The 12,693-nt window shown below is 45.6% G+C and overlaps 1 protein-coding gene across 4 annotated transcripts in view; it reads right to left on the bottom strand.

Annotated features, from left to right (window-relative positions):
* Positions 1–6,771: 6,771 nt before the first annotated feature.
* Positions 6,772–12,693, bottom strand: part of cfap410 (cilia and flagella associated protein 410) — a 70,880-nt gene continuing 64,958 nt past the window's right edge. For all 4 annotated transcript variants that reach the window (XM_080198492.1, XM_080198489.1, XM_080198490.1 and 1 more), the window contains one exon: positions 6,772–12,002. In XM_080198492.1, coding sequence (XP_080054618.1) covers positions 11,868–12,002 — 135 coding nt within the window. In that variant the 3' untranslated portion in view covers positions 6,772–11,867. The remainder of the gene's footprint in view (positions 12,003–12,693) is intronic.

Below are 12,693 nucleotides of genomic sequence, written 5' to 3'. Positions count from 1 at the left end.
TCGAAAGCATTTGGATAAGTACATGGACAGGAAAGGATTAGAGGGATATGGGCCAAATGTGGGCAACTGGGACTAGCTGGGAGGGCATCATGTACCAGTTGGGCCGAAGGGCCTGTTTCCATGCTGTATGACTCTGTAACTGGCTTGTAGATTATTTTCCAATCTAATAAAACCATCCCCCAAACTGAGTGAATTTTGGAAAATTAAAACCAATGCATCAACTCTCTCACTAACCACTTCTTTTATAACCCTAGGGCTGAGGGTGAAGATCTCAGGACCTGAGGACTTGTCAACTTGTATTTTCAATTGGTCGCTAAGTACCACTTCCCTGCTTATTGTAATTTTCTTCAGCCCTTCCTCCCTCCCAGCCTGTGATTTACAGCTATTTCTCTATCCTCTATAATGAAGAAGCAAAATATCGCTTCAGTGCATCTGCTGCCTCCTTAACTTCCATAATCACATCCCCAGACTCACTTCCTAAAGGGCCAACACTCTGTTAACTCTGTTTTTAAATATCTGTCAAAATGCTTACTGCCTGTCTTTATATTTCTAGCTATCTTTCTCTCATGCTCTTAATTTTCTCTCCTTATCAATCTTTAGTCATTTATTTGTTTTTTTAATATTCTGTCCAACTTTCTGACCTGCCCCCAATCTTCCTGCTTTTCTCATTGAGTTTGATCCTATCTTTAACGTTTGTATTTAATGACTGAGTCCTCCCCTTGGAATTTTTCTTTCTCATTGGAATGTATTTATTCTGTTCATTCTGAAATATCCCCTTAAGGTTCTGCCAAAGCATCTCAATGACCTCTGCCTTAACCTAATTTGCCAGTTTACTTTTGCCAGCTCTGAGTCACAGCGGGCCACACCTGAGGGAATGTAGGGGGGCCTGGAGGGTGACGTGGGTGCCCCCTTGTACGTCAAGCGTCCCTGTAGCCCAGGCTTCCTAATGGACCTGGTCCAGGTGAAATTTGATGTACTGCCCAGCTTGGGCATACAGGGCGTCTGTGACCTGCTTGACACAGCTGTGCACAGCTGACTGGGAGACACCACAGATATTTCCGCTAGGGATCCAGAAGGACCCAGTTACAGAAAGGTTCAGAGTGCCCACCCAGCCCACCCTGCCTCTAGGTGCCAGGTCCTGTACAGCTTTCACAAGTGTTGCACTGTCTCTTTTTGGAGTGGGCGATGTCAGTGGCACACAGTGTCCAACATCTGCTCAAATGACACTTGTGCACAGAACTGCCGGGGTCTCTGCTCCCCCCTTCTCCTGTGCCCACCCCACCTCCGCCAGGTGAATGGCGGCCATCTTCCTGGCTCTGGTAGTCGTCTCCCTCTATTCCTGCAAGTGGTAAGGCCCGAGCCTCCTGTGCCCCCAATTCCTCCTCTGGCTCCTCTTCCTCAGCTCCAGCAGCAACCAAAAGAACAGCAGATTGATTGGTTACATCGCAAAAGCCATTGCAAATGGAGGAGGTGATGGGGAGGGTGGGGTGAGTGGGATGGGGGCAGAGATGGAGAGGAACACACATAGAGGTTAAGGGACACTGCTTGCCCCGAGCACATCAACTGTCCATACCCCAAATTCACCCAACCACACGCTCCCCACAATCACAACCCCCCCAAATTCACCCAACCACACGCTCCCCACAATCACAACCCCCCCAAATTCACCCAACCACACGCTCCCCACAATCACAACCCCCCCCCGATTCCCCCACACGCTCCCCACAATCACAACCCCCCCCCGATTCCCCCACACGCTCCCCACAATCACAACCCCCCCCCGATTCCCCCACACGCTCCCCACAATCACAACCCCCCCCGATTCCCCCAGCGACACACTCCCCACAATCACAACCCCCCCCGATTCCCCCAGCGACACACTCCCCACAATCACAACCCCCCCCGATTCCCCCACACCCTCCCCACAATCACAACCCCCCCCGATTCCCCCACACCCTCCCCACAATCACAACCCCCCCCCCAATTCCCCCACACCCTCCCCACAATCACAACCCCCCCCCCAATTCCCCCACACCCTCCCCACAATCACAACCCCCCCCGATTCCCCCACACCCTCCCCACAATCACAACCCCCCCCCGATTCCCCCACACCCTCCCCACAATCACAGCCCCCCCCGATTCCCCCAGCCACACGCTCCCCACAATCACAACCCCCCCCGATTCCCCCACACCCTCCCCACAATCACAACCCCCCCGATTCCCCCACACCCTCCCCACAATCACAACCCCCCCGATTCCCCCACACGCTCCCCACAATCACAGCCCCCCCCCCGATTCCCCCACACGCTCCCCACAATCACAGCCCCCCCCCATTCCCCCACACGCTCCCCACAATCACAGCCCCCCCCGATTCCCCCACACGCTCCCCACAATCACAGCCCCCCCGATTCCCCCACACGCTCCCCACAATCACAGCCCCCCCCCATTCCCCCACACGCTCCCCACAATCACAGCCCCCCCTGATTCCCCCACACGCTCCCCACAATCACAGCCCCCCCGATTCCCCCACACGCTCCCCACAATCACAGCACCCCCCCATTCCCCCACACCCTCCCCACAATCACAGCCCCCCCCGATTCCCCCACACCCTCCCCACAATCACAACCCCCCCCCCGATTCCCCCACACACTCCCCACAATCACAGCCCCCCCCAATTCCCCCACACACTCCCCACAATCACAGCCCCCCCGATTCCCCCAGCCGCTCCCCACAATCACAGCCCCCCCCGATTCCCCCAGCCGCACGCTCCCCACCATCACAACCCCTGGTAAAGTTGAGAGGCTGCAGCAATGTAATTTGCGAAGGCTGTGTGAACATCCTTCAGCTGGAAGTGAGCTGAGTGCACTAGGTCCCAGCAGCATTGCAAGACCTGAGGTCAGTGCTGAGTCCGTGTTGCAAATCGGATACCAGAGACCCTGCAGAGTAACAGCACCCCCCCCACACACTCGCAGAGCCGCCACCAACCCGAGAAAGAAAATGGCTGCAACGAAAGGACACCCGTGAGCAGCAGAGAACCAATGGACACTTGCCCCCTCGCTAACCCTCCCCGATGGAGTGCCCCCATCAGACTTCAATGGAGCGTGTCTGTTTTGCGCTGATTCAGGATTGGTGAACGCGGTGGTAAAGGGGGAAGGGCCGGTAAAGTTGGGCGTGCAGCCCATTAATTCAATTTAAATGTATTCAAACACATTTAAATGGGCGTCGCGCCCATTTCAGACACAGTCCTGATGGTGTCCATTTTCAGGCTTTGATAAAGGGGGAATGATGTGGAGGTGGGCGCGGATTGTGTTACTCACCTCATGCCCGACTTTACCAAGATTTCACGCCTGAAAACAGGTGCAACTTGATGGTAAAATCGGGCCCTTAATCTTATAACTTTAAATAAACACCTGGGAAATCACACTGTGACCCACATTACATGAGATATTAAATATCCATGTCTGTAGCAGTCATTAGTTGGAATTCATCATGCCTCATTTTCCAAACAGCTTTAATTATGAAAGTCCAAAAATATTGATTTGTTACTTTGAAATTTTGATTTCCTTTCATACTAAATTAAAATATATTCTTTCAAGTGATACTGTTTGGATGAAAATCTTAAACGAAAAATCAAGTTGTTGCTGAGAACTTTGGATTTTCTTGCATGAAGCGATTCCAAGTGTGGGAGAATTCAGGGAGAATCACCCCAGGCTCCAAAAAAGTTCAAAGTGTGGGTGAATTGTGAACTGAATCGCATTGACCATCCCAGTGGGAATCTCACCCGTTTTCCCTCTTAGAAATGTTTGGGGAGAATTCTGTCATGTGACAGGTGTTACATTAAAGTTGCTCTAAATGTGTTATCTGTGATACTCTCCCACTCACGCATGCTCCTATGACCCCATTGCCCTTCCGACTCTGAATCCTGAGCTTCCAGGAACTGCAGCTAGACACACTTCCCACGCACATGCTCCTGGGCAGTGGAAGTGCGCCCGGCTTCCCACATAGAGTAGGAGGAGCATCGCATGGCTTTGAGCTTTTCTGCCATGACTAAACATTTAAAACTTTAGAAGACATTTTATAAAAATAAATAAATCAAGTAAGTCCCGACCTTTTTTTTAAACAATGATGTAAAATTTAATATGGTTTGAAAACACCCACCAGGACTTACTCACCAATCAGCTGCTCTCGCTGTTCCTATCTCACTTTTTGAACTGCGCCATTACCTGGGAATGGTAAAGTGATTGGTTTCCGGACACCCGCTGATTTATGTCATCTTGGTGGATGCACGTTCCAAATGGCTGGATACCCAACTGAAGAAATCTACAACAGCCACAACCACCATCGACTGGTAGCTGTAGGTTTTTGGCATCCGTGGCATCCCAGAGATCTCAGTGTCAGATAAAGGCACAGCATTTACAATGGCAGCATTTCAGAAATTTGTTAAGACAAACGACATTCTTACCACCCAGTTTCTGATGGTTTCGCAGAATAATCTGCACAAACTTTCAAATCGTTGATGAAAAAGCAAGTTCATGTGCAGCTGCCTTTACATTTGTCAAGTTTCTTATTGTTGGTGTATAAAAACCACACCAAATGTGACCACTGGGGTGATGCCAGCTGAATTATTAATGGGATGCCCCCTATAAAACAGTTTAGATTTGATATTTCCAAATTTGGCTAATCAAACCTCCCAGAAAGAAAAGCATGACTCAAGGAAAAGAGTTTTCCAGGTTGATGATTTAGTCCTGGCCAAGAGTTTTGGTGGAGGACTGACGTGGGTGGCTGGCAAAACGGTGCGAACAACAGGAGCAGTCTGATACGTTGCAGAAGTGTAAGGTCGTCATGTTAAAAAAACACATGGATCATTTGAGGAAGAGAGTTGGGCCTGATACAGGGGACCAACACACGTGTCCTGCAGTGGACTCATGTTCGCCAGTTGCTGATCCAGGGATTCCTGTGGTTAACATGGAGCCAATGCAGCCAGCGGTTTCTGAAGCTGAGGAGGTTGTAGGAGGATGTCAAGCCCGGATTGAAAAGTTTGCCTTTTGTATCTGCCTGCTCAGATTCTTTACTCACCCAGTGTCGAGGTGAGACATTCCTCCAGAGTCTGGGAGATTCCTGACCAATTTACTTTGTGAAGGAACTGTTTCTCTTGCGTCTTCCTGATGTTTTGTTGTACCTTATGTACCTCTGTCTGACGATGTTCCTTTTGATTTTATTCACAGGTGAACTCAGGAGTTGAGGGGTGGGGGGGAGGAATGTGGTAACGTGACCCCTTTAAAAGGGTGACCCTCCCCTTTGGGTCATGTGATTCTATACAGAGGTCATGTGGGAAGTTGAGCCAATCAGAAGTGAAGGCACGTGTCCTGGGATGGGCAGGAACCTCAGTTGGAACCAGGGTGGAGGGGAGTAGGTGTGTGCGATAGTGAATTATTTGTGTCTGTATATTGTTGTTAACACATCAATTATTGCTTGAAGCCAGAATGAATCACTTTCGAATGTACTATAGTAACCCCATTATTTAAAAGGGAGGTAGAGAGAAGATAAGGAATTGTAGACCAGTCAGTCTGACGTCAATAGTGGAGAAAATTCTAAAGTCCATTATCGAGGATTTTATAGCAGAACACTTGGTAAACAGTTGTAGAAACAGATAGAGACAGCATGGATTTACAAAAAGGAAATCATGATTGACAAATCTACTGGAATTCTTTGAGGATGTAACTAGTAGAGTTGAGGAAAGGTTTGTTTGGATTTTCAATAAAGTCCCACAAGAGATTAGTGTGTAACATTAAAGTGCGCGGGATTGGAGTAGTACATTGAGTGTGAGTCCCAGCATCTTAGTGGCTGGTGAATCATGAGACACTGGTTCTCAGAAGTTCTCATGAGAGATGAGATGATCCTATGTCCTTTTCTCTCTCCACCTATCTTACTCTACCCTCTTGGCTCTTACCTTCCTCAGAGACACCAGCTTTTTCGTGACCTGAGGACCTTCCTCCTTGTATTCAAGCTCCAGGGCTCCAATTTATGACTGGTGAGGATTGCCAGGTTTGCTACCCCACCACCAGTGGCAAATCTCACTGTTATTACGGCTATGGTTCTCCTGTAAGCGTAAAGCTGCACTCAGTACTAAAGCCTCCAGCACCATACTGTGCAGCTCTCCTTCCCTTCATCCCCGTGAACCATCTGGGCTTTCCCAACCCCATTGCACACCCATGGTTAACTAGTGGGCAGCATGGTGGCACAATGGTCTGCACTGCTGCCTCACAGCATCAGGGACATGGGTTCGATTCCCAGTTTGGGTCACTATCTGTGCGGAGTCTGCACATTCTCCACTTGTCTGCGTGAATTTCCTTTGGCCGTGCTAAATTCTCCCTCAGTGTCCTTGAACAGTGGCAGTGTGTGGTGACTAAGGGATTTGCAAAGTAACTTCATTAGTGTTAAGTCAGCCTACTTGTGACACTAAGTTAAAGATAGTATCGAAATTTAAGAAAAAGCATATATAATTGTGCAAAGGCAGGCAGCAGGACAGAAGATTGGACAGATGTAAAGAACAGCAAAGGATGACTAAAAGGTTAATAAGGAAGGAAAAATTAGAGCACACGAGAAAGCTAGCCAGTAATGCAATCAGATAGTGAGGGTTTTTATAAATATTTTAAAAAGAAAAAGGTTAACAAAGTGAGCACTCGTTCCATAGAAACTGAATCTGGAGAACTGCTAATGGAAAAACAAGATGACAGATGAATTGAACATTTATTTTGCATCAGGCTTCATTATACAGGATACAAATATCATTCCCAAAGATGTTATACACCAGGAAATAGAAGCAAAGGAGGAGCTCAGGAAAATTATAGGCACCAGAGAAGTGGTACTGAATAAATTGTTGAAGCTGTGAGCTTACAACTAAGCTCACTTCATCCAAAAGGTCTTAAAATAAGTTTTTGGTGAGATAGTTGATACATTGGTTTAAATTTTCCAAAACTCCCTAGGTTCAGGGAAGGTCCAATTAGATTGGAAGGTAGCAAAAATAACTCCATTATTCAAAAAGGGAGGGAGACAGAATGTGGGGAACCACAGGCAGTTAGCTTATCTTGTCATAGGAAGAAGCTGCTGTTAAAGTGGCTACAAGGAGACAATTGGATCACCTGGAGAGTGAACACAGTTTTGTGCAAGGACGTGCTTGTGCTCAGTCAACTTATTGGTGTACTTTGAGGAAATAACGTGTGCTGTGTAAAAAGGGGAACTGGTGGATGTACTGTACTTAAATTTCCAGAAGGCATTTGATAAGGTATCACATCAAAAGGTTATTGTGGAATATTGCTATAGGGTGTAAACATTATTAGCAGGGATAGAACTGTCTAAGTGAGTGATTAAAGATCTGGAAAATGACATAGAATACAGGAAAACATGAAAGTGTGCATTTTGGTGGAAGGAATGAAAAAGAAGCATATTATCTAAATGGTAAGAGCTCTGAGATGCAGAGGGATCTGGGTGTTCCAGTGCTTGAATCACAAAAGGATAGCATTTGGGTACAAGTAATTAGGAAAGTTAATAATAGAATGTTATCATTTATTGCAAGGAGAACAGAAGACAAAAGTAGAGGTTAAGCTTTGATTACATAGGATTCTAGTGAGACTCCATTTCAGAGAAAGTTTACCAGACTAATGTCTAGAATGGGTGGGAAGGAAAGGGTGGATACGCTAGGTTAGTATCCACTGGACTTTAGAAGAAGCGGAGGCAACTTGAGTGAATCATATAAGATCCTGAGAAGGCTTGACAAGGTGGCTGTTGCAAGGATGTTTCCTCTTGTAGGAGAGCCTAGGATGAGAAATATGAGTCATTGTTTCAAATCAGTGACCTCATTTTTAAACAGAGATTAGTTTTTTTTGTCCTGATGGGTTGAGAGTCTTTGGAAGGTTTGGAGTTTAGTGGAAGCAGAATCTTTGAATATTTTTAAGGCGGGGTGGATAAATTCTTGGTAAGGAAGGTGGGGGGTGATAGGTTATGGGGTTAGGTGGGATGCAGATTTGTGGTTAGCAGATTGGCAGTGATCTTATTAAATGGGTGAATTGTATACGCCTACTCCTTGTTTGAATATTCCTAAGTATCTTGCACAAACCTGTATGATTTGTTGCTTGTGACCAATGACAGGCTGCACATTGAGACATGAACCCTTTCCTGTGGATGTATTGTAGTATCCATTTCTAGGGAGTTTTTATATGTCAATGCCACCTGCACTTGTGGGAATCCAGAAATAGCAGCAAAACCCAGTGGTCTAGTTCCCTGGCTTGCTTGATCTTTCACGAACCCGCACTTAACCTGGACCTTGGCTAAAAGGGCATGCACTTACCCCTGGCAGCTTGAGAAATTCCAGAGGTCCACAGCGGAGCCCTGGAAATAGCAACTCACGTAGAACTTCAGAGTGGTGCTGACATCAAAGCCACCGGCGATGGTTATACTCCCAGTCTCTACGGCACCAGCCCCTGGAGAATGCAGCAGTTGTGACCAACCTGGACATGCTGAGTTATGGCATCGCTATCTCCTGCTTACCTGCAGAAAAGACACACATGCTTTGTGGATCCTCGGTCTTGGGAGCTGCCTACACACAATGTATCTGTGAGCCACATTCTCTGTATGTAGAATGGGTCCTGCTGACCCTTCTTGATGAGAGTGAAACTTTTCCTTTTGGTGAGCTTTGCACAGCCATCACAATTTTACCCACCTCTCTCCTTTCTATATGGAGTACACACATATGTAATAAATGCAGCCTCAATCTTCCTGAGGGTCTGTTTGCAGGGGCTAAGGGAAGAAGGCATGCTTGACCATCAGCCTCCAAAGACCTTATTTCTGTCAATGACTGCCTAGTGAGCGCAAGTTCAAGGATCTGGCATCTACTTGACGCTGAAATCCTGGCCGGCACACTGTCTTATGATCAACTACACAATCAGATTGCTTTAGCTAGGTGCTTGGATGTGCTACATATTAAACCACTCTCTGGGATACAGATGAGGGCTCACGTTTAGTGAAAGAGTGGGATTATTTTGAGGTGGTCAACTGAATCCTAGACTTCCTAACACACAGACTGCAATCAGTAATGACATCTGCTCCATGATTATCCTCGACACCAGTGCCCTGCAAGGCTGTGCCTTCAGCCCCTTATCCTACTCCTCATATACTTATGATAGCGTGGCCAAATTCCCCTCCAACTCAATCTTCAACCGTAGTGGGTCGGATCTCAAACAACGATAAAATGGAGTACAGGAAAGAAATAGAGAATCTGGTGCAATGACAATAATCTCTCCCTCAATGTCAGTAAAACAAAAGGAGATAGTCATCGACTTCAGGAAGCGTAGTGGAGGATATGCATTTGTCTACATCAATGGGGATGAAGCGGAAATGGTTGAGAGCTTTAAGTTTCTAGGTGTTTGAATCACAAACAACCTGTCCTGGTCCCTCTACACCGGCACTATCATTAAGAAAGCTCACCAACCCCTCTACTTTCTCATGAGGTTAAGGAAATTCGGCATGTCCACTATAACTCTCACCAATTTTCACACATGTACAGTAGGAAGCATCCTTTCCAAATGTAGCACAGCTTGGTATGGCTCCTGCTCTGACCAAGACCACAAGAAACTACAAAGTATTGTGAACGCAGCCCAGTCCATCACGCAAACCAGCCTTCCATCCACTGATTTGGTCCACAGCTCCTGCTGTCTTGGAAAAACAGCCAGCATAACCAAGAACCCCATGCACTCCAGACATACTCTCTTCCATCAGGAAAGATACCAAAGTCTCAGAACGTGTACCAACTGACTCAAGAACAGCTTCTTCCCTACTGCCATCAGACTTTTGAAATGGACCCACTATATATTAAGCTGATCTTGATCTACATCCTATCTGTAATTGCAACACTATATTCAGCACCCTCTCCTTTCCTTTGCCCCGTGTACTCTATGAATAGTATGTTTTAGCTGTACAGTGTGAGAAACAAGAATTTTTCACTGCATCCCAATACAATCAATCAATCAAATCACATGGGGTTGGGATTATGCTTGCAGATGGAGTATTCTGCAAAGCAGTCACTGTCCGCCCACTGCACTGGGAGCAGCGAATACAGTAAATTGGAGGAAGTTCAAATGGAAGGAGTGTTTGGGGCCTTGGACAGTGAGGAAGGAGGAGATAAAAGGGCAAGTGTTGCATCTTCTGCAGCGGCATGACAAAGTGCTATGGGAAGAGGGTGAGGAATAGATACGGAGGGAGCAGTACCTGCAGGACGCTGATTGAGGGGTGCACGGAAGAGAGAAAGATGTGTTTAGTTGTGGCATCGTGCTGGAGCTGGGGGAAATTCCTTATTTTCCACATTCTCATCCAAAACAAAATATTGTGGCTGCTGGAGATTGAAATAAAAATGGAAAGTGCTGGAAATACTCAGCAGGTCAGGCAGGCTGTCTGGAGTGAAACAGGATTAATATTAACTAAAGACAGTCATACTGGATTTGAAGTGATAATGCTGGTTTCTCTCTCTCTCTCTCCAAAGATGCTACCAGAACAACAGAACTTTGCTTTGTTTTCAGTTAAATGGAAGCAAATTTGAGTGAATCTATCTTAAAAAGTATCTTCCCCAAATGGATAGGAAATAATTGAATCATCCTTTATGGAGGAAAAGATCATGGCAATCAGCAAGAATTTACTAACTTACTAAAACTTTTACTACTTACTAAAACTTTCAGTTTTAGTAAGTACTGTCAGTCTGTTTCAATTACATCTCACAAACCCAATGTACAATCATCATACACTTAACAATTCTAGTGAGCTTTTTCCATTAAGATGTTTTTGCAAAAGCTTTGTGGAGTTCATGGATACAATAGCAATAAATTCAGCATCTTTAAAAGTACAATTCTGGGAATAATGAGGCTCCTAGTTTCAGTTCAGATTACAAGAGGACAAAATTCGACTAGTTTATAGAATCTGTGGCATGAATAGATTTAAACCCACTTTAATAATGTTGTGATAGTAATTTTTCTGTAGTCCTCCATCAATAGCAGTTTCAGATACTGGTTTAATTCCATGGTGACCTGATCATACAGAGGCAGGCTGTTCAACCAAGAGGGACATCACTGGCTCAAAGCAAATGTCCATACCAGTTGCTTTCTATCAAAAGACTCTGGACAGTGATTTGAAATCACAGATATTGTGGATATCAACCTTGGCTTTCCTGTTCTTACTCTAGTCAGGGCCTGTACAATAGCTGTACTGACTGTAAAAAGTGTTTTCACACGAGATTTCTATTCAGATCAACACTTGTGGCAAGAATGGATACCAAAACATTGGATACAAGTATCATCAGGACAAAAATAGTCAAAAAACCTGACAAGCAATATTCTTCAGCCTGTGGATATGTAATAAGCGTTACATGTTTTTTCCTTGCACCCATTCCTGTTTATCATGCAGCTACCTTTTACATAATAACATCATTTCTCTTTCCAGTTGGAACTGCAGCAACGCCATGGTTAACGGATGAATTCTAGCTTTTGTTATGCCATGAGTGATGATTACAAAGACAGCATTGTGGGCTGGATCTTCCGACTGTGCTCGCTCCAGACCAGAAAACCCCACCTGAGGTTAATGGACCTTTGCATGGTCTACATTTCTCGCGGCAGACAGGATGGGAAAATTGGGTTCAGCTTCTGGCCCCAGTAAGCAGTTCCTTGCTTGATAGGATGTACATATAGCATTTGGTAAATATCCTCTAAGACCAACAACACCGGATGTGAATCCTGCAGTGAAAATCTTTTTCACTTCTTCAAGTCCTTGCTTTTATTTTCAGATATTTTCGTTGCATTTTGAAACAGCACCTACAGGAGACCCGTTCATCTGTCCTGTTCAGTCTCTTTCTTGTGCAACACTCGCAGTTTATGCTCTGTTGTTCTGTGCACGATCTCCAGCCCATCTCCATCTAACTCTTTCAATAGCAGAAGAACAGCACTCAGCACATTGGAGGTGGACTGTAAAAGAAGAATACTGAACTCAATTAACTGCAATTTTACATTTATTAATTGCAACAAAACCTGAAAGTAATGCATTGTCTGCCCGTCAACAGTGCTATCTATACACATTCTCCCTCTGTGCTGCTCTCATCAACCCTCTCTATTTCATCAATAAAATCAGATTAGTCAAGTTTGATTTACCAATTGCTTTCTGCTCCTTCTCCTGTTCAGAGAGGCAATGTACTAGTGGTATTATCACTGGACTATTAATCCAGAAATTCAGTTCATGATCTGGGAATCCGGGTTCGCATCCCACCACAGCACATGGTAGAATTGAATTCAATAAAAAAAAATCTGGAATTAAGAACCTACTGAAACCAGTGTCGGAAAAACCCGTCTGGTTCAATAATGTCCTTTAGGGAAGGAAACATACCATCCCTACCTGGTCTACATGTGACTTGAGCCACAGCAATGTAGCTGTCTCTCAGTTAACCTCCGAAATGGCCCCGCCAAGGGCAAATAAGGATGGGCAATAAATACTGGCTAGCCAGTGACACCCATGTCCAACACACTCCCCTCTGTTCTAATTGATTCTTTTACAGGACTCTCCTCACCAACTGATAGCCTTTTAAATCCCAACTGCTTTTCCTAACCTCACAGAATACACTGTTAGTATTTTGTTCTACAAAGGTGTAGTGGAGAAATTGGA

Source organism: Carcharhinus amblyrhynchos, chromosome 11, assembly GCF_965287045.1.
Source record: "Carcharhinus amblyrhynchos chromosome 11, sCarAmb.v2.hapA, whole genome shotgun sequence".
In the NCBI taxonomy this organism is placed as follows: domain Eukaryota; kingdom Metazoa; phylum Chordata; class Chondrichthyes; order Carcharhiniformes; family Carcharhinidae; genus Carcharhinus; species Carcharhinus amblyrhynchos.
The sequence above is the reverse complement of the archived record's forward strand: the minus strand, read 5'-3'. Positions and strand labels throughout refer to the sequence as shown.